Source organism: Polypterus senegalus, chromosome 7 (genome assembly GCF_016835505.1).
Source record: "Polypterus senegalus isolate Bchr_013 chromosome 7, ASM1683550v1, whole genome shotgun sequence".
In the NCBI taxonomy this organism is placed as follows: domain Eukaryota; kingdom Metazoa; phylum Chordata; class Cladistia; order Polypteriformes; family Polypteridae; genus Polypterus; species Polypterus senegalus.
The window spans coordinates 167,704,190-167,724,853 of record NC_053160.1 but is presented as its reverse complement, the minus strand read 5'-3'; the positions used below and the strand labels follow the sequence as shown (position 1 = coordinate 167,724,853).

The 20,664-nt window shown below is 38.2% G+C and overlaps 1 protein-coding gene and 1 long non-coding RNA gene across 2 annotated transcripts in view; one reads left to right on the top strand and one right to left on the bottom strand.

Moving 5' to 3' along the window:
- ric1 (RIC1 homolog, RAB6A GEF complex partner 1) overlaps positions 1 to 20,664 on the bottom strand; it is a 176,825-nt gene that overhangs the window by 24,623 nt on the left and 131,538 nt on the right. The window contains exons 11-16 of the mRNA XM_039759563.1: positions 11,826 to 11,978; positions 5,206 to 5,388; positions 4,712 to 4,750; positions 3,118 to 3,228; positions 1,966 to 2,055; positions 320 to 480 (exon numbers count right to left, since the gene is read on the bottom strand). Coding sequence (XP_039615497.1) covers positions 320 to 480; positions 1,966 to 2,055; positions 3,118 to 3,228; positions 4,712 to 4,750; positions 5,206 to 5,388; positions 11,826 to 11,978 — 737 coding nt within the window. The remainder of the gene's footprint in view (positions 1 to 319; positions 481 to 1,965; positions 2,056 to 3,117; positions 3,229 to 4,711; positions 4,751 to 5,205; positions 5,389 to 11,825; positions 11,979 to 20,664) is intronic.
- Positions 1 to 20,664, top strand: part of LOC120532993 — an 82,723-nt gene that overhangs the window by 5,923 nt on the left and 56,136 nt on the right. The gene's annotated exons all lie outside the window — the stretch shown is intronic.

The window sequence follows — 20,664 nt, the reverse complement described above, 5'->3', positions numbered from 1 at the left end:
AAACACAACTTGTGATTGCAGCTGCGCTGTTAACTCTACAAACTGACACTGTGAAGGTAGTGTGCTCCACAACAGACAGGAACCTTTGATTTTTTACACTCTGATAACAAATCTGGAGTTAAAATATGTGATAAAAAACAAAAGCTAAGGCTTGACAGAAGCACAGCTGTGAAGTGTCATTGCTTGGCACTGCACTATTATCATTTCTAATTGACAGGATATACTGTACAAGTGACAATTTGCAAGACACTCCAGGATGTTCACAAATTACAAGTCATGGAACAGCAACACAGATAAATAAAATACACAAAACTCTTACCTGTCATTATTCCTCTCAATACTATAAAGGCATATAGAGCAGTCAGCTCTGAATAAAATAACTATGTCCCGGAAGACATTTAACAGCAGTGTTTCTGAATGCAATTTTGTGATGCTGGCAAATGCATTATCCAGATTAGATGACCTCAAGTACAGCCTTAGCTGGAGACAAAAAAGAGAAAATAAAAGAACATGACAAACAACAAAATAATTTAAGAAAACAGCTTAAAATATACTGTATATCTTACATGTATACATGGGTTTCTCATACACATATATACAAATTTTCTTTTGGTACACTGTATTAATCCCCAAAGGAAAATTATCTTTTTGCAGGATCTTTGCTGGTCAGAGCATACGGCCAGCCATAGCACAGCATCCCTGAACAATTTTCAGGTTAAGGGCTTTGCTCAAGGGCCCAACAGAGTAGGATCTCTTTTGGCAGTAATGGGATTTGAATCAGCAACCTTCTAGACACCAGTGCAGATCCATCACTCCATATGGGAAAGGTATTGTATAATAAAATGTATTATTACATGCATATTATTGGGGGGCTATAATTCCCAGAATCGGCGAATAGCACTGGAGTGGGGTGTAGTCATTAAACTTGTCACTAGGTGCGGTATGCCTACAGTCTGGTTAATTGGTCTGCTGAGTGGCATTGTGATGCGCTCATTGAGTGCATATTTCTGGTATTTATTAATTCAATTGTACATGTGGACTTGAGCTTCTTTTTCCCCTCCAAGCCACAATGGCAAATTTTGAAGAGACAATGATGGCCGTGCTTTTCAACACTGATGTTAATCAGCAACATTACATTGAACTGCTGGGGCATCAAGAGGAAAGCAACAGGGAAACACACCAGATGAACAACACACCCAAAACTGCATTTTGCACAATAATAAAGACATGTGCACATCCCCATATTTGACCAAAACAGTGTGGTTGTTGCTTCAAACCATTGGTATTTGCCACATCTCTCATCTCATATTCCTGTTACTTTTTTTGTTCCTAAAGTCAAAATTGAGACTGATGAGAAGAAGATTTGGTAAAGTGTTAGAAATCTAGGAAAGAAATGCTTAAAGAAAGGAGGCTATAGACATGGCAACAAAAGATGAATACAGGAAATGTTACCAGGAATGGGAGAAGTGCCAGAAAAGTGGACAGTATCTCAATGATAGCATTTTGAAGGTGTCTACGGGCTCATTTATACTTCACACTCAGAATGCGTACGCATCATGGCTGTCATGTGTTCCCAGCGTTCATTCCGCGCGTCCTCTGAGCAGGTCCTCAGAAATTAACGTGTTGCGTGTGCGAGTTGCAGTACCAGCAAAAAGTCGGGGGGCGCAGTGTGCTAAAAGCTGGAATGTGACGTCAAAGTCTCTGGTTACTATCTACATGTGACAGAAAACTGCTATGAGGATTCTACGGGATCGATGTGCCTGCTTCGATGTTTGATGAATGGTTCGATGTGGTGAAGCAAAAGGTCGACATACAGATGCTTTTGTGGTGCTTTTATATTCAAATGTCAGCCCTTATGACCAAGACATCAGATAAAAATATAATAAAACTTTTTAAATGTTACTAAGAACCAGCTAGATTAATTGTAAATACTACCAATGCATCTGTAATTTTACTTCTGCTTACCTCTTCTTGTCGATCAATGAAATTGTAACAGGCAATAACAATAAAGTCATTCCACCATGCTAATCCTCCAGTAACCACCATATTCTGTTCCTGTAAAGCAAACAAAAAATGTTTATTTTTATAATTATCATAACTGTGTTAGTTAGGTCTTTAAATATAAAGTTTATTCTGAAGGTAGAATGTGATAGATGAAGGCTGGCTTAGTCTAGTGGTAAAAAAAATACAATTGTTGTAATATAGCAATTGTAATATATTGCCCCACCCCCTAATGCTGATTGGTTGGTCATTTGATTAGATTTAGTTTTGACACAATTAATGTGAGGTCTTATATTGAAATGCAATGCACTCTGAACAACTGCCAAGTGAAATGCAAAACATTTGCTTTACTTTCTGCTATGACACACAATCTATGGACATGAATTAAAATGCAATACACTTCTAAATTTGCATTTTAAAATGGCATGTAAGTTGTGTTTCATAGTGAAAAGGCTAATATTTTTTTTAGTTAAGACACAATGAATGCATGCCAAACCTAAATGTACCATGTGCAGATATATTGCAGTTTAATATAGTTAACATTGAATTGCTTTTCATTTTGCCATGAATTATTTTCCATAAGTACTTTTTCAAATAGGCATACTAAAAAACATATTTAAAAGCTATTATACAGTTTGCTTCACATTTTTAAGACTGCAATCCAATGTAAGCTACGCCACATACCAAAACCATTCAGTTTTGAAGAAAAAAATGCAAAGCTATTATAATGTGCATTGAATAAAATCTAACATCTGGAAAGATGAAATGTCCTTTATTTTGGCTTTACAAAGCATAGACCTATTAACTATTATTATACCAAACAGTTGAAAAAGTAACTGCTGTTTCTGTACCTGGAGATTCGCACAGCTAGAGAAAATATGAATTCTGCACCACCATAGACACTTAATTAGAAAATGTTAGTTCCAAGGTGTGCCACAATGTGTTAATTAACTAATCTTATTACAGCTTAATTATTTGTGTAAAACTACAGTATATTAAAAGTGATGAAAGCATAAAGGTAAGATGAGTTTTCCAAGTACAGTATTACTTTTAGATGTCTGCCACACAACAAGCACCAGACAAATACTTCAGTGAAAGAAAGTCAAGTCTCCAAACCTGGGTGATGTTTCCAAACAGTTTCCATTTTCTTGTGAACAGAGAATAGTGTGCAAAACCAAACCTTCCAGCCACTGCAACACACTGACCTTGTGTGTCTATGGATGCATACTGAAACAGAAAGTGAAGACAGTGCAGACAAATTTAATGTGAAACAGACTAAAAAAAGGTTTAGAAATATCGAATCGAGTGAGATAAGTGAGAGCAAACACAATGTAATCAAGTTAATCTTTGTTTTAAAAAATACATTTTCTGAACGTTAAAGAGCGGTAAAAATTACATACTTTAAAATAAGTGGAGCAATCTTATATTAAAAAAGAAAAATCAATCACAATACTAATGACAATGAAATAGATTACAGTCTCCCATCAGCAATCCACTGTAAGCCTTTAATTAAAAAAGTGAACATGACTGAAGGGTTTAAAAGGACACTGTAAAAACACTGAAAAAAATGGTAAAACAGAATCATGAGAAGATCTTCATTTAATGAAAAGTTAATAAAGTACAACATCACAAAGGCCTAGTGCTTAGTCATGCAGCTGCAGATGACTGGGGAGAATCACAGTCTAGTCAGCCATGTTTGCGTGAGTTTGCGTGGTCCTCCCTTTCTGCTTTTTGCTGGGCACTCAGACTTATCTTCAACAACTCAATACATGCCAGGTAGGCTGGCTTGTGCCTGGTTCGGCTGACACTTCAGTGGGTGTGTGAGTGTACCCTACAAGGCCCTACCTGCCGAGATCAGGTTCATGCCTAGTGAATAAAACTGCCGTGATAGGGTCTAGTTGTCCATAACAATGAAGTGGATTAAACAAGTTCAACAAACAATGGATGGATGTAAAATGAAATTGAGGGTTATCGGATACAAATTCTGCGTACTACTGCTACATATACTTAGTCTTTTATATCGATAATTTAATGATAGACGCTCTTTTATATTTCGCAGTGATTAGCCAATACCCGTGAATGACAAACGCTTTACTTTGGATAACACATATGGATCTATAGGCAAAGTGGGTTTGGGGGGGATGTAATTTTAGTCAGCAAGTTCAATCAATGGTAGGACGGGTGAGTGGTCTCAGGTTCCCTTACTTGGAAAGAAACAAAAAACACAAACATGGATTATCTGCATCACCTTCTGTTTTGTCTCACAAGAGTTGTCAATAATTTACTAATCTGTAAAAATGAGGGTGGAAAGAATTACACAACTTTTTCTAAGCCTTCACAGATGCATTGTTTGCCAGGTTAAATGGAAAAAACAAACCCCACCACTAATCTTCCCAGGAATGATACTAATATCAAAGAAAGAAATCCTCACTTTAAGGACAACAATGCAGCAGGAAGTTACAAAAACCAATGTGACAGCTGAAGGTCTGCAGGATTTTTTTGCAGTGGCCAATGTCTGCACTTCTGAGAGAGAGCACATGTAGTGGTTTCGGAAAATACTCAAGACCCTTTCACTTTCTTCACTCTTCATTGTGTTGTAGAGTTAACATTAATGGATAAATATGTAATTTATGCCCATCAATCTACACTCAATAAACCATAAAGACAAAGTGAAAACAGGTTTGCTTATAGAAGCTAGAAAAGCACTTACCCGTATTGGCCAATTACTCTCAAGATATGTGCTGTGCATCTAAAACAATGAAAATGACAAGTTAGAAAAAGTCCTACTTCATAAATCCCTGCACATTAATGCCAGCCTCCTACAGCAAACTCTTACACTTTCCATTTTAAAACACTTTGCCTGTCACCATTAACTTCTGAATGAGTGTTTCATTCTTTGTCAGACCTAAAGAACATGCAGCTAATCACAGCAAAAATTCTCACTGCCAAAACTAGCAGTTATTACTGTAAAGTACTTCCAGCAAACCCATCAGAAATCCAATAGACTTCATAGGTTATTTTTTATGTGGGTATTCAGGCAGACCCATTCTGTAATTTATTTAATCACTCTAAAGAACAGAAAATGTTCATAGGCTATCAGTCATTGAATTTCTCATTTATTACAAAAAATACAATGTGAAAGAGGAAGTCTGCAGATTAACTCAAAGAGGACTTAGAGTTTATTCTAAAATACCTCCATATTACCTGCACAACATGCCAATGCCGGTGCCCTAATAAAGTGCTTAGCCCCTGAGATAATGAAATGGAATTGGAGGGCGAACTCCTCTCCCTGAAAGGCCTCTGATCTGCACCAGCACTCTGAGCAGGATCTCCACAGGTCAGATACAAGCGATCCTCCCCTTGCAGCAGCACCTGCTCCTGGTTACTCTGATAAACAAAGAACAAAAAAAGCACATTCTGTATTAATAATGGATCACGAAGGACATGTGTTTAAGTGGGCATCTTCAGGGCTTTTATGCTAACTGTAATTCCTTGCCTAGACCACAGGTTGGTGCTGTCACTTATGCCTTTCCCTCTTGTGTTGTCAGATCTGATAACTGCAGGCTGAAGGACTTCTGATGTCACTTGTGACAGAAGGCTGTCATAAAGGGCTCACATCTGAATAAGATGCTTTCCTGTGGAAGGGCACTGGCATTATTTGCATTGTTTTTATAGTTTTATTTGTCAAAACACCTGCCATTAAATAGGGCTCATGCTGTGGATCCCCAACCTTTCTCAAATCACTTGTTGCTTTTCATACAGTGGTGCAGTCGCCAAGATTTTTAACGGAAGATGTCAGATACAGTAGAGCTCATATATATATATATATATATATATATATATATATATATATATATATATATATATATATATATATATATATATATATATATATATATATATATATATATATACATATACATATACACTCAGCAAAAAAAGAAACTTCCCTTTTTCAGGACTGTGTATTTCAACAATAATGTTTTAAAAATCCAAATAACTTTACAGATCTTCATTGTAAAGGGTTTAAACAATGTTTTCCATGCATGTTCAATTAACCATAATCAATTAATTAACATGCACCTGTGGAATAATCGTTAAGACCTTAACAGCTTACAGAAAGTAGGCATTTAAGGTCACAGTTCTAAAAGCAGCACACTAAAGAGACTTGTCTACCGACTGTGAAAAACACCCAAAGAAAGATGCCCAGGGTCCCTGCTCATCTGCGTGAACGTAAATTAGGCATGCTGCAGGGAGGCATGAGGACTGCTGATGTGGCTAGGGCAATAAATTGCCATGTCCACTCTGTGAGACGCCTAAGACATCGCTACAGGGAGACAGGAAGGACAGGTAATCATCCTCGCAGTGGAAGACCACGTGTAACAACACCTGCACAGGATCGGTACATCCGAATATCACACCTGCGTGACAGTTGAAAGTCAGAGGACGTTTCTTTTTTTGCTGAGTGTGTATATATATATATATATATATATAATAGATAGAGAGAGAGAGAGAGAGAGAGAGAGAGACGGCCTTGATGGAACAGCTACAGACATTGCAAGTCCATTCTGTCTTGTAGCAAATTAATTTCGCTGAGGCAGAAGCAAAAAAGCATGACATGTGAAATACTCCGCAAAGAACAGACACAGGTACTCTTTATGTTCTGAGCTAAGGATTAGTGTTTTAACTAATTATTGAATGCACAAAAGTATAAGATCAATGGCCTTGAAAGGACTGACTGCATACTGAGAAGTGAGAACAAGTAGCCAATATAAACTGATGAATAACTAAAAACGTTCTTCAGTGCAAATATGAAGCATTGGCCCTGTTAAAAAGGAAATAAAATACAGTCTATACATCAAATTCTACACTTCCGAGATTTAATGTTTGTTACAACATCACAAATTATAATTAAGGCGCAGTGATATGAATTATTATACAGGCAAGTCATCATTTAGGTGGTTTGGCTTAATTTCCCTACTTGATCAAGGGTGTCCTCAAGATTATCAAGATATCATTATGTATATGCACATATGCCAAAATATGAAAATATCCAAAATGCAAAATGCCTCTAGTGTCAGGCATTTTGGTATAGGGATACTCAACCTGTATTATCACCTTAATATGTGGGCAGCCATGAAGACTATGATGTAATCAAAAGTGAGATCCTTGCCATGTCCCAAGCCTTCGACCTGTGAGGTAAGCTAGCCCGATGGTACAGGACCACCTCCTGTGTGATCTCATTCGAGAGGAACACGGTCCTGCAAAGCCCTCCATATCCTGTCAAATTGGAGCGGGACTAGTCTAACAAGAAAATCGGAAACACTAAACTGCACCCACTCTGGCATAGGGGCCTAGCTATAGAAGGAAGCCCACATTCTGATGATGCCCCCTAAGCATGTGTACATGGCAAGGTACATGACACGCACAACTTTTATCATCATCATACAAGGAATGATAGTGCTACAACAATCAAAAGGTGCGCTTAACTAATTTTGCTTTTGTTTTCAGACAGAGTTATGAATATGTAAACACTGTACAAAACTAATTTCTTCTGACCATATTGGACCTGTAAGACATAATGATTTTTTCATTATCAAGTATTATTTTGTTGAAATGCTTTGCCACTGCACGGTTTGCTTTGGTTCATTTGCTTTCTTGCTCTAGTGATTGCAAGGAAAAAATGAACTGTAATAAATGTAACTAGAATGTTTCTAAAACTATGATATGGCTTGAAAAACTGAAAAATATAGAAATGTAAGCATGTCATTGGTGAAGGAAGGTGTGCATGTTTTTTTTTTCTTTTTAGCATGATGGAAAAACCCTCCCACACCTTTGGGAACATAACGACTGTACCACTACATAATTTGTGCAAGTGTATCTTTTGAGTGAACAGTGTGTTACTGTATGCGTTTTGTTCTCTCATAACCTCATTCATAATCATCAAAAGGAAACATTACATATACAAGGAACTGAAACTTAGGATCAAATGCTCCCAAATCACAAGGTGCCTTTATAAAGATCCTCTACTTTTTTGGTATTTGACACACTGTATTAATCCGTTGTGGTAAAACTGTCTTTTCGCATGACGTTTGGGGTCGCAATACATGATCAGCCATTGTACAGTGTCCCAGAACGATTCTCAGGTTAAGGGCCTTGCTCAAGGACCCAACAGAGCAGAATCCCTTCTGGCACTTGTAGATTGATTTATATTTACTACAGCAAATTTGTTTTTCCAGAAAAAAATAACACAGATCAGATTAAAAAAAAAAAGTAAATCTGACCTTGACTGGTATAAATATTATCTGACTTGACCTATATTTGATGCAAGCTCCTAGACTCTCCATGGCTCACAATGCAATGTGTATTATTAAAATAAAAAAAGAAAAAGGAATTGAATCTGGCTCCCTGCTAGTGATTATGCAAATGGATAAGTAGCAGGTTACATTAAACAGCCAACCTGCATCAAGATACTATCTGGAGGCAGTACCTGTCCTCTCATTCACACAACTAAAGTCTCAATAAATGTTTCAAAGTCATTAGCCTTTGTTTATATGGGTGGTTGGGTGACAGCTGCAGGTTTCAGAAAGACAAGAAGAAAACCTGTTTCAGCTTTTGTGCTGGCACCTTATACAAATTCAAGTTTCTTCTAATCGGCTGAAGCTCTGCAGTCTTCTGCAGAAAGGGAAAGGGCATTTTGAAACTGCTATTGTCTAAAGAAATTTGGAGTCGTATCAGTTTTTACATATTTTTTTTCCCCTCAAAGTGAGTGAAAACACTGGGGTTTACAGGGCATGCTAAGACATAATATGGGAGGAAACTTATAATGTCATCTGAGAAGGAAATGTTACCACACAGGACTAATCCAGATCTTGTGGTAAATAACAATATCATTAGGATCAGGAATGCTACATTCATATCTTAATAATATTAATGTAAAAATTCCTGCTATGCTGAACTATATAGATGAGGTCAGGTCAGGTCAGGTTGGGGAGCATGAACTGGTACAGCGCGTTGCCGCACCCACCACATGACGAAACAGTTCAGGATCCTGGTTGGTGACCCCCCAGGCAGAAACGCGGTCCAGTATACCCTCTGGAAATGACTGTCTATCTGCCACAGCCAGGTGTCATGTGGGTGTCCCCTTGGACTGGTCCAGCCACTTGGGACCTTAACAATGAGGATCTTGCGAGCCGGATCACCCTCTGGGAATCGCGCCACATGACCGTCGGGCTGTAACTGACACTCCCTCACAATGCAGGTAATGTGCCTCATTCAGGACTCCGTGAGGAACTGCTTGTTCGACACAATGTCAAACCAGCGGTACCCAAGGGCTCTCTGAACAGACACAGTACTGAAGGAGTCCAGTCTTTGTCTCAGGTCACTTGATAGCGTTCATGTCTTGCAATCATATAGCAAAACTGAAAGCACCAGGACTCTAAAGACTTGGACTTTCGTCCTTGTGCATAGATATCAGGAGTGCCACACACCCCTTTCCAGCGACTTCATGACCCTTCGTGAGTATCTGGAGAAGCTAAAATAAGAAGAGAAAATGATTGAAATAGGAGTCAGTTCCCATATTGATAAAGCTAGCAGCACTGTGAGGATTGAGCTTTTGGATTTCTGCAGTGCCTTCTGTACCACCCAGCCATCCCTCTTAAAGGGTAAGCATAGAGGTGTGTAGATGGTTGAGCCTATAGTGTCCTGGACAGTGGACAATCTGAATGGCAGACCACAGTTTGTGAGGCTCAAAGACTGCGTTTTTGATATGGATGTGAGCAACACTGCAGCATCTCAAGAAACAGACCCGTCTAAATTTCTCTTCACTCTGTGCACCACTGACTATAAATATAACATCAGGTCATGTAACCTGCAGAAATTCTCAGATGATTCTGTACTTATGGGGGGATGAGACAGAGTATAAGGGTCAGGTGGAGAACTTTGTTTCTTGATGCAAAAAGAACTGTGTGTAACTTAACATCAGCAAAACCAATGAACAGGTTAATGACTTTGGCACACCAAAGACCCTTAACACCTTGACACTATTCAGGAAGAAGATATTGAGATGATGCACTGCTATAAGTACTTCATGATGCATATCAATTAAAGGCTAGACTGGTGTTGTAATACAGAGGAGCTGCAGAAGAAAGAGAAGAGCAGATTCTTTTTTTCTCATTGAAACTGGACTGTTCTTCTCATCTTTAGCAAAGTCAGAACTTTTGTTTCTTTTTAGTAATTCTGGCCTGTATTTAAGTGGGGGTTGTTGTTGTTTGTTATATAAATGTATTTCTTTATTGGGAATTTGTAAAAAGCTATATTTCCATTCTTAGACAGATAGTACTATATTGTCCCATCTATTTCTAGGAGAGTATATTTCATAATATAACATGAATATGCAGCACATTCTGGTAATTAAGTTAAATAATGGAATTAATCAAATAAAACAATATAAAGATGCACCTTTATGAAAATCTTACAAGAACCAAACAATCTGATAATTAGTTACATTCTTCTATTTTGTGAAAAATTACTATATGGCCAAAAGTATGCAGACAGCTCTCCATATTATTGAGCTAAAGTGTTCCATTTTTAACAAGTGCATAAAACAAAGCACACAGCCACACAATCTCCATTGACAAACATTAGCAGTAGAACTGTTTGTTCTGACGAGCTCAGTGACTTTAAATTTTGCACTGTCGTAGGCTGGCACGTTTACCAAAAGTCAGTATATGAATTTAGATCTGTCCCGGGCAACTGTAATTGCTATTACTATGATGTGGAGGCATCTAGAAGCAGCAACTGGTCAGCCATGAAGTGGTAGACAATATCACAAGGGGTGCAGCAGCCAAGTGCTGAAGCAAACAGCGCATAAAAATCGCCTATTCTTGTTGTATAACTCACAACAGAGTTTTAAACTGCTTTTGGAAGCAACATCGGCACAAGAACTGTGTGTTGAGAGCTTCCTGAAATGGGTTTCCATGGTCATGAAGCCACACACAAGCCAAAGATCATTATGTGCAATGCCAGGCACTGGCTGGAGTGGTGTCAAGCACGCAGCCATTGGATTCTGGAGTAGTGGAAACATGTTCTCTGGAGTGATGAATCATACTTAACTATCTGGCAGTCTGATGCATAAATCTGGGTTTGTGGAGATGCCAGGAGAGAATGCTACTTTCTGGACTGCATAGTGCCCACTGTAAATGCGAAGGAGGGGTAAGTGTCTTGGACTGTTTTTCGGGGTTTGGGCTTGGTCCCTTGGTTCATGTAAAGGGTACTGTAAAGGGTTAATGCTACAACATAAAAAGACATTTTAGACCACTTTGTGACAACAGTGTGGGGAAGCCCCTTTTCTGTTCCAATATGACTGTACCCCTGTGAACAAAGCCAGGTCAGTAAAGACATGGAGAAACTCATTTAGCTTGTACAGATACGGATATCAACCCTAGTGAAAACCTATGGGATGAACTGGAAGACAAATTCTGAGCCAGGACGTCTCATCCAGCATCAGTACCTGACCTCACAAAAGCTCTTTTGGCTGAATGGGCACACATCCTCACAGACACACTCCAAGACAATGTGGAAAGCACTGTTATAGCTGTGTTTTAACTTCATATGAAATGTCACAGCTTTGGAATGGAAGGTCCAACAAGCTCATACAGGTGTGACGGAAGGTCAGGTGTCCAGAAATGTTTGGTCATATAGTGTATTATAAAAATGCAATATAATAAACAAAGCCAAAATCCTAATGTAACAATCACATATATAGCTAAGAACGGATCATCATGGAATCCAGCACCAGTCCCAGTTATGACCAGTGCACTTACCATACAAGGATTCATGGTTAAGGCGCTTTTAATGAACTGGAATTGCAGCATGTCAGACTGCTGCACTGTGCCTTTATTTTCTGGCCTGTTGTCAAAAAGATGAAAGCTGTCACTAGTGACGACCCACAGGTGGTAGCCTTCTGCTCCCCAGCACTACAAAACATGCAACAACAGGAGAAACACATTAATAATATTTTAGGCAAAACATTTGTATAAACTAAATAAGCAACTACATTTTCCTTATTTCTATGCCCATTCCATTTAACCTTCTCAGATAATACTGATACAACAGCTAATCATTTAATTTCAGCTAGCTTTCTGCTAGGCAGAATTAATTAAATTAACTTGGAATCTCAATTCAAACATTTACAGAAAGTTACAAAAACACATGTTAAAGAAGAGACTCTGGCTCAATAAATCTTAAGAGAAAACGAAATTCTGGAAAAAAAAGATGCATGAATGGATTATGGGGTTGTAATAGCAGTCCATTTCTCTTAATTATGTTCTCTAATATAAAACCTGTGTGCCTTTTCACTTAATGAGACAATGACTATAAAAAGAACCCACCCATGGGAAATTTTTATATTATGCTACATTACAATTAGAACGGTTTTCAAGTCTTCGTACTGACTGTTTTTGCTACTGATCATCCAAAAAATTAGGATTAAGGCCAAACAGGTTCACATATATTTCCAAATTAAATAAATATAAACAAAAAAAACAGAAAATGACAGATCCATAATTATTCATGCCCAATGCTATGACGTGAGTATGTAGACTTAAATGCAACCAGTTGTCATTAGACATTGCATAATTAGCTGAATGGAGTCCATCTGTGTGCAATTAAGTGGAATCCCATGAGTTTGGGTTAAATAAACAGATCTCTGGGAGGTCCCACAGTTAGTTAGTGCAGCTCTGCAGAACACCTGCATCATGAAAACGAACGTACAGTCTGATCAAAGGCAGCTAATACTGAGATAATACTGCAAAAACCCATTAAAGGAATGGTGACAGCAAAATTTCCAAAATAAGAAACCAGGCTGTTGGATATCATTTGCATTCCCTCGGGTTCACCAACTGCAATCAAAGTTCCTGTCCTCTACTTTCCATGATCAAGGGTATCCAATGAGATTAGAACACCTATATTCATTTCAGCTATGTTGCCTGTTTCATCCCCTTGACCCCAATCACTGTGTAGATTACACCCAGTGATTCTGAATTTCATCCCAAAAATCTAAATGATTCCAGCCTATTACTTCCTACAAATGCAGATTTACCATTTATGTCAGGAACTGCAAGCCATCCTGTTTTATAAGGTTCTGATTTCACACAATTGTATGGCTTGCTTGATTAACTTTTTTGTTCATGTAGATTGATTGGTCAAACTATTATCTCATTATATTTTCTAAACTGCTTTTCTTGGTGAGTGTTGTGGCGGCAGCAGGCCAAGCAGGTCAGCCCGGACCTCCCTGTCCCCAGTTATAGATTCAAACCTAGGCATTCCTAAGTCAGTGAAGAAATAATCCTCTCCAGTGTGTTTTGAGGCTGCCGCAGGATCTCCACCCTGTGGGACATGTCTGAGATCATCTCCATGGATAGTCGCTCTCGGGGATTGGGTTTATCCTTCCAACATGCTCAAACCATCTCAGCTGACCCCTTTTTGATCCAAAGGTGCAGCGACTCTTCTCTATACTCTCCTGAATCTCTAAACTACTCACCCATCACTGAGTGACCACCCAACCACCTTGCAAAGAAATTGAATTTCTGTTGCTTGTACTTGTCCCATTCATGAGTTCATTATCCACAACTCATGACCACAAGTGAGGACAGGGATGTAGATCAACCAGTAAACTGAGAGCTCTGTCTTTAGATGTAGCTACTGCTTCACCACCATAGACTGGTACAATGCCCGCAGAACAATCTGCTTGTCAATATCAAATTTCCTTTTCCATCACTCATGCAGGAGGGAAGACTTTGTGCAATGGTTGAGACAAAGATACATCCAACAATGTGGATTCAGTCCCGGATATGGAACAGCAGACCAGCTCTTCTCCCTAGCACAGTTCCTGAAGGGTGCATGGAAGTATGATAAACCCAGCCAACATGTATTTTATAGATTTGGAAAAAGTATAAGACTGTGTCTTTCGGGATGGGTTATGGAAGGTGCTCCAGGAGCGTGGGTTAACAGAGTGTGCTATGAATTACCTGTATGAGAGTAGTCAGAGCTGTGTCTGAATTTGTTCACTCTGGATATCAGACTGCATCAAGGCAGTGTCTTGTCAGCACTCCTTTTTGTGCTTTTCATGGACATGACATCAAGGCACAGTCAAGGATGGGAGGGTGTCCAGTCGGGACTGCCTCATCTGACTGTGACCTTCGGCATGCACTAGAGTGATTCACTGCTGAGTGAGAAGTGTCAGGAATGACAATCAACACCTCCAAGTTTGAGGTCAATTCTCTCTCAGACAAGAGTGGATTGCTCTCTAAAGGTGAGGGGGAGCGGCAACTCTATTGTGGGGAGGAGTTAAATTATGTTGGGATCTTGTTCTAATTATTATTATTATTCTTTACTTAGTGGACACATTGTTTTACCTCTGTTATTATCCTGGATCATTATATCTACAACCTGTATACCAGTTTCACAGAGTGTTATGCCCTTCGGAAGTGTGCATGTTCAACATCATTTAATCAGGTCAGCTGACTCCATGAATTCTTTTAAAAAACAACTCAAAACTCATCTGTTCAGGAAGGCTTTTAGCTCTACTTGACTTCAATCCCCTTCTCAGTCTACCTCTCTGTCAAGATGCTCATGTAACCTGTATGTGTGTGCTACACCTTCAATTCTGTTGTCTGTTAGGCTCTCTCTGAATTTACTGTCTTAATCTTTTTTATTTATTTATTTGGTTTGTACTATGCTATATACTGTATACCATGCGGTTCTTTCTTATATTCTGTAAGTGCCTTGAGCATGGGAAAGTAGCTATATAAATAAAATGTATTATTATTATTATTAACATCAAGCCCGACATGACTAAAGTGACAGGCAGAATCACTGAGCCTAACCAAATGTCTTCAGACCTGGAAAAGCCCTTAATGGCCTTGTCAGTCCACCCCATTATTTATTCACTTCAGCAGTTTGATTTAGGGTGAAAAATAAAAACAATAAAATCTGATCAATCAGAAATTAGGATGATTTACAATAAAGCGTGGCAGAAACAAGAGGTGGTAATGATTAACTAGATAAAAAAATGGCAGTTTTATGTATGTTTTATATAATTAATATTTTCTAAATGATAAACCTTAACCACTCGGTGTTCTGACTGCGCCTATTCTTAACATACTAATAGACTGCCAATAACTGACACATTGTCTAATACATTACATAGTTGGCTGCCAGACCATTTTTGAAAAAAATCATGGGTAGACCCACATATACTTAATAAGTATAGACCCATTTCAAATTTACATTTTCTTTATAAATAGAAAGTACCACGGTTCGTATCCACGGTTTCAACCAACCAAGGATTGCAAATATTCCCAAAAAAAAAAGGAAAAAAAAAAAAGTTTCAAAAGGGAAAATTTGAATTTGCCACATGTATAACAACCATATAAATGAAGTGATGTTTAGGCATACCCTGGCTGTAGCCCCCCCACCTAACCAAAGAATAAAAACTTGCCCACAGCCACTGCAAGATTTGTTTGATGATGCAAAGAAACAGCAACCTATAGCAATGCTTCTAACCAAAGCATCAGGAACTCTGGCGGTAGTCTACCCAAGGTGGTGGGAATACCTGAACAGGCCAGCTATGAAGCATCCCCAGGAGCTATACGTAAAGACTGCGCAGACACATCACTATGATCATGTCTCCCAGCTGCTGCTACAGCCTATCGGATCAGAAGCTTGTCCGCGAGTCTTCGATTTGGACCCTAAGCTTGGGTTTGCTCATAGAGAGTTGGAAAAACAGTGTGACAGGCAAGTTGCCTCTGAGCCATATAGTGTGTTGAAGGTTAAAAAAGGAAACAGTGGGAGTTGTGTGGCTCCACTGAAGACCTGAATGGCATGGTAAAAACAGTGCTGTGCAAAACAGTCAAGCAGTCCTTTTTAGGGCCACTTCCCAGCAATCAGCATAAAAATACTAATTTCCTTCATTCATCACTTACACTCCCCCAGGTCGTTACAGTATTATTGAGCACCCTTCAAAGTTTTAACGTAGCACCCAGAGTGTTAACACAGTATGTGTGCATGAGCTAGAGAGAGAATAAAATGATATTTTATCCATTGAGCAAGGCCCTTAACCTGTAATTGTTACATCCTGGGTATGACGTCAATCTGTATACATCCCTGCATGTAGGCCCTCCTGCTGGGAAAAACCTGGGAGTTGGTGGCAGAATTGGCACTCCAGCCACCATAAAAAAAAACCTCACACTGTTCCATTCCATGTCACCTCCTCCTCCTATTCATAATTATATTGTATTTTCTTTATGTACCTTCATTTTAATTGTTCTGGTTTTTGTTGTTCACATTTCTTGGGTCATTAAACGAAAGAAATCTGGAAGCCTTGAAAGAAAGAATATGTCACGTTGCTGCTAAGGTGTACTATGTAGTTAGGCATACCCATGGTTGCGTTGATTTACAGTACAGACTCTTTTTCTTGTCATTATTACCTAAACAATACAGTACTCTGTAACACCATGTAAATGCCTAGGAGGATGGATGGGGATCCCAGCCAGGATAGAGGAGGATGAGCAGGTTGTGGACACTACTCAAGTGGGATGTCTTATTTCCATCATGGCTAGGATGCTGGAAGAAAAGATGGACTCATGTGAGCTGGAATCAGTTCATCCCCCAAATGAATTAAATATGGTGAGCTTCTCTGGGTTGGGCCCAGAAGTAAGTTAAAGTTCTCAGTTCATATACTACTGCTGGAGATATAGTAAACATATTAATTTTTACTTGTATGTACAAGCATATGATACACAGCTATATGTTTTCTTCAGACCAAATGACAATTCTCTGATTATATCCTTAACTAATTGTATCAATGAGTAACATATTAGTAGATGGTGATACCTACTTGACTTTGAGAAAAGAAAACAAAACAGCTTAGTTGATTAGAATGATACAGGCATCCAAAATGTCCTGTTGTTTTTTTTTTAACTCTGCAGGCCTACACCTTTACTGAATCAGGATGTAATTAAGGAATTAACTTTCACGCCCATCTATTTCTGATTACACCATCCCCTTAAAAATGTTTAGTAACCCTTTTTATTTAACTTTCAGACTACAGTTTATGGGGCTTGAGAACTGGTTATTGGATATGGTCATGAATAGCTCGGGTTCCACAGGGAGCTATACCGGCTTCCTTCTTCCTGTTTACCCTGTACACTTAGGACTTTGGATACAATACCAAACATGTCATCTTACGAAATATCCTGACAACACAGCTATAGCTGGGTGTATCCGAAGATGGAAGAAGAATGAATGCAGGACACATGTGGAAGACTTTGTTGAACGGCACAAATTTAACCATACACATCTCAACATCAGTACAACAAAGGACATCATCGCAGACTTCAGAAAGATCAAGCCCACTCTGCCCCCAGTTCTAATTGATGCTGAAGATGCGAAGGTGGTGAGGACATTGAGTGGAGTACTAACATGGAGGCTGTTTACATGAAAGTTCAGAGTTGCCTCTATTTCATGAGGATGTTAAGGTCATTTGGTACATGCAGCCTCTTACAGGTTTTTTTTTGCAGTCTGTAGTGATCAGTGTATTTTTCAAAGCAGTAGTGTGCTGGGAGATGGCATTAGTGCAAGTGACCCCAACTGACTAAATATGCAGACTAAAAAGGCTAATTCAATCTCAGAAGTCAGGTTTGACTCACTGGAGGAAGTGGTAGAACAGACGGTCACTCAGAAAGCTGCTGACTATCCTGGACAATTACACTCACTCCTTATATGACGTTTTGGTTAATCAGAGAAGCATTTTTTAGTAGACTGAGACAACTGAATTGCTGTAAGAAGTACTGCTTAAGGTCTTTTATACCCTCAGCCATCAGGATCTATAGCGAGTCACCCCTTGGCAGTGGAGATTTTGTTCCTGGTTTGCTGGATGGTACAGAGCTGGTCTAGTAGACATCTTAACAGACAACACCACCATGTGCAATAAACTGTGCCAATGGCTGACATCCTGTACTGTGAGAGTATAACTTGTAAGTATGTGGAATTCGAAATCAATTTTGTCAGTATATTCACATATAATTCATATTATATGTGTATTTGTACCTTATTAGTATACCTAAGATGATTATAATTCTTGTTATGTGTGCATTTGTGGCCTTTTTATCTGCTTTGTAATTTCTTCATGGTTAATAAAAGTTTTTATCTGTTTTTTTTAATTGTAAGTATATAGGAAAAAGAGCCATGCATTAATGCAATTGTTTCTGGGAGGATTGACTACTGTAGTGCATTATTCACAAGTTGTTCAAATCATTCTATCTATAGCTTTCAGTTAATTCCATATGTTGCTATAAGAATTATTACTAGAACTTGGAAGTATCATCACCTACCTCATATTCTTAAGTCCTTATACTAGATTCTTGCATATAAAGCTTTAAATGGCCAAAGCCCTACTTATTTATCTGGGGTTCTAATTATATACATACCCAGCATTAACTTACATGACAGTCTACTAAATCTTCCAATGATTAATAAACAAAAGTGGGAGGTTAAGCTCTTAGGCTTGTGCCCCGGAGCTGTGAAATTATCTTCCTTCTTGTGTAACAGAAGCCCTAGTGGTCTTCTAAATCCAGGCTAAAGACACATTACATTAGTCTAGCATGCCAGATTAACTGTTTATACCGCAACTCTATGTGTCATTTGCACAAAGAAATATTCGTGTGACTAACATTATGAACTATAACAGACATATTTCTGTTTTTTTGCTCTTTTCAGTATATGGCTGTGGCACATGGTGCCACTGTTGCAATGCCAATCTGCTACTCCTACCCATGGGAAATTATAGATTTAATGGGGGCCTTGGAATCCAAGGATGAAAAGATTTAATCTTCTTATCAGACTGCCCAACACATCCTTATAATGATGCAAAATGCCCAGCAGGGGGTGGAGGGCCAGTTTTCCTGGGTTATCAGAGCGGTGATTTTGTCCATTTAAAATTGGCTAAGATGTTTATTTTCTCCAGAAAACACTGCTGGCTGGAGTTTTTATTTTCTGCTCTCAGCTGCTCATATCTCACTTACAATGTTAATGGCTTTCTATCGACATGATTTGTTTATGTTAAACAAACTTAAATTGCTTTATTTTGCTGTGCTTTGCGCCTAGCTGCCTAGTATGTAAATGATGCTCTCTCTATTACAGTGCTTCTTCAAGTGCTCTGTATCTGTATTCAGCAAAGAGCACTATAAAAATGATAAACTGAACCAAATCAAAATGAATTACAGTATGTTCACCTTTTTACTGTGTAATATTTTGGTCATTGACTTGTAACCTAAATAAATATTCCATCATGGAATAATCAAGTCTAGCCACCCACATTTTAATTATAAGATTTAGCATAACTCTGCATAAAGGATGTTATACAAGGGCATCACCAAGTGTCCAATGGTTTAAAAAAAAGCCTCCATGCATGAAAAATTGGAAATGTGTAAACAATTTGTGTGTTTAACTAACCTGAACTTTAAAGGACAGCAGAAAAAAAATTGCTTTAAAAAAACCCCAAAAAACTCTGACATTAAAGTATGTAGTATTCTGTTGCATGATGGGGCAGAAATTAAATTGCTAGCCTGACACTCATTAAAGTTTGTTGGAAAAAATTATACCAGCATACATTAATGCTGGGTCCAAATATACTATGAAGTTATAGAGATGGCATTATCTTATTATTGAGATTCTTTTTTACATCAATTTCCTTTAAAGATTGAAAGTTAAATGGACTGAGCAGAAGTGAGAAATTCTCCTATGAACAGCAAGAGCTCTGCATACAAGAAGGCATATATTCCTCAATTACATACAACTTCAACCACAAAACAGTAAATTAAAAATAAAGAGATCTAGGTTTCAAGGCAGAGTCAAATCAAATCGAGAATGTGTCAGGAGCTGAAATTTCTGTTGATGAACAGATCCAATCTAGCACGAAGAGCTTGAGCTGTTTTACATGCAACAGAAGAGCAAAATTAAAGGGTTTAGGAAGCTGTGCAAAGTAACAGGATTAAAAAATTAGGTGTTTCTACCAAACAAAAGAAATGTACACCTTTGAAATAAATTATTTTACATACACATACAGTATATAGTTTGATTTTCTTTGTGACATTGTAACCTCTATTGTTAAAGGATGTTACCTTTTCACAAAAATCATAAATATCCATTAGGGAAGTGAAATTGTGCTCTAAAGTTAAGCGCTTTCTATAAATTAAAAAAATATTACACTGGAAGGAATGGGATCCAGAGAAAAAGTTTAAAATCCTACTAGTATTGATCTGCTCTTTCCGTGTTTCCAATGCATATTTGTGACAACAAAAGGATCTGGAAATAATAATTTTATTCCATATTGCTGGTGCTATTTTTCTTTTGATAAGGATACGTTTTTTATTCACTTGTGTGAATTCTCAGGTAAATACGTAAGTAAGTCAAAACAATACCAATCACGTGGCACTAAAAGTTTACTGTGATCTGGTCTGTTGGGAAGAAACCACACGCCAAGGGGTGAAAGGTTGTTGCACAGGTAGACTAAGTGCTGAGAATCGTGCATGGCTGGTTTTCTTTTCAAATGGCTGAATCTCATAATATTGGTGTTTTTTCTGTCAAAAATGACAGGTATAA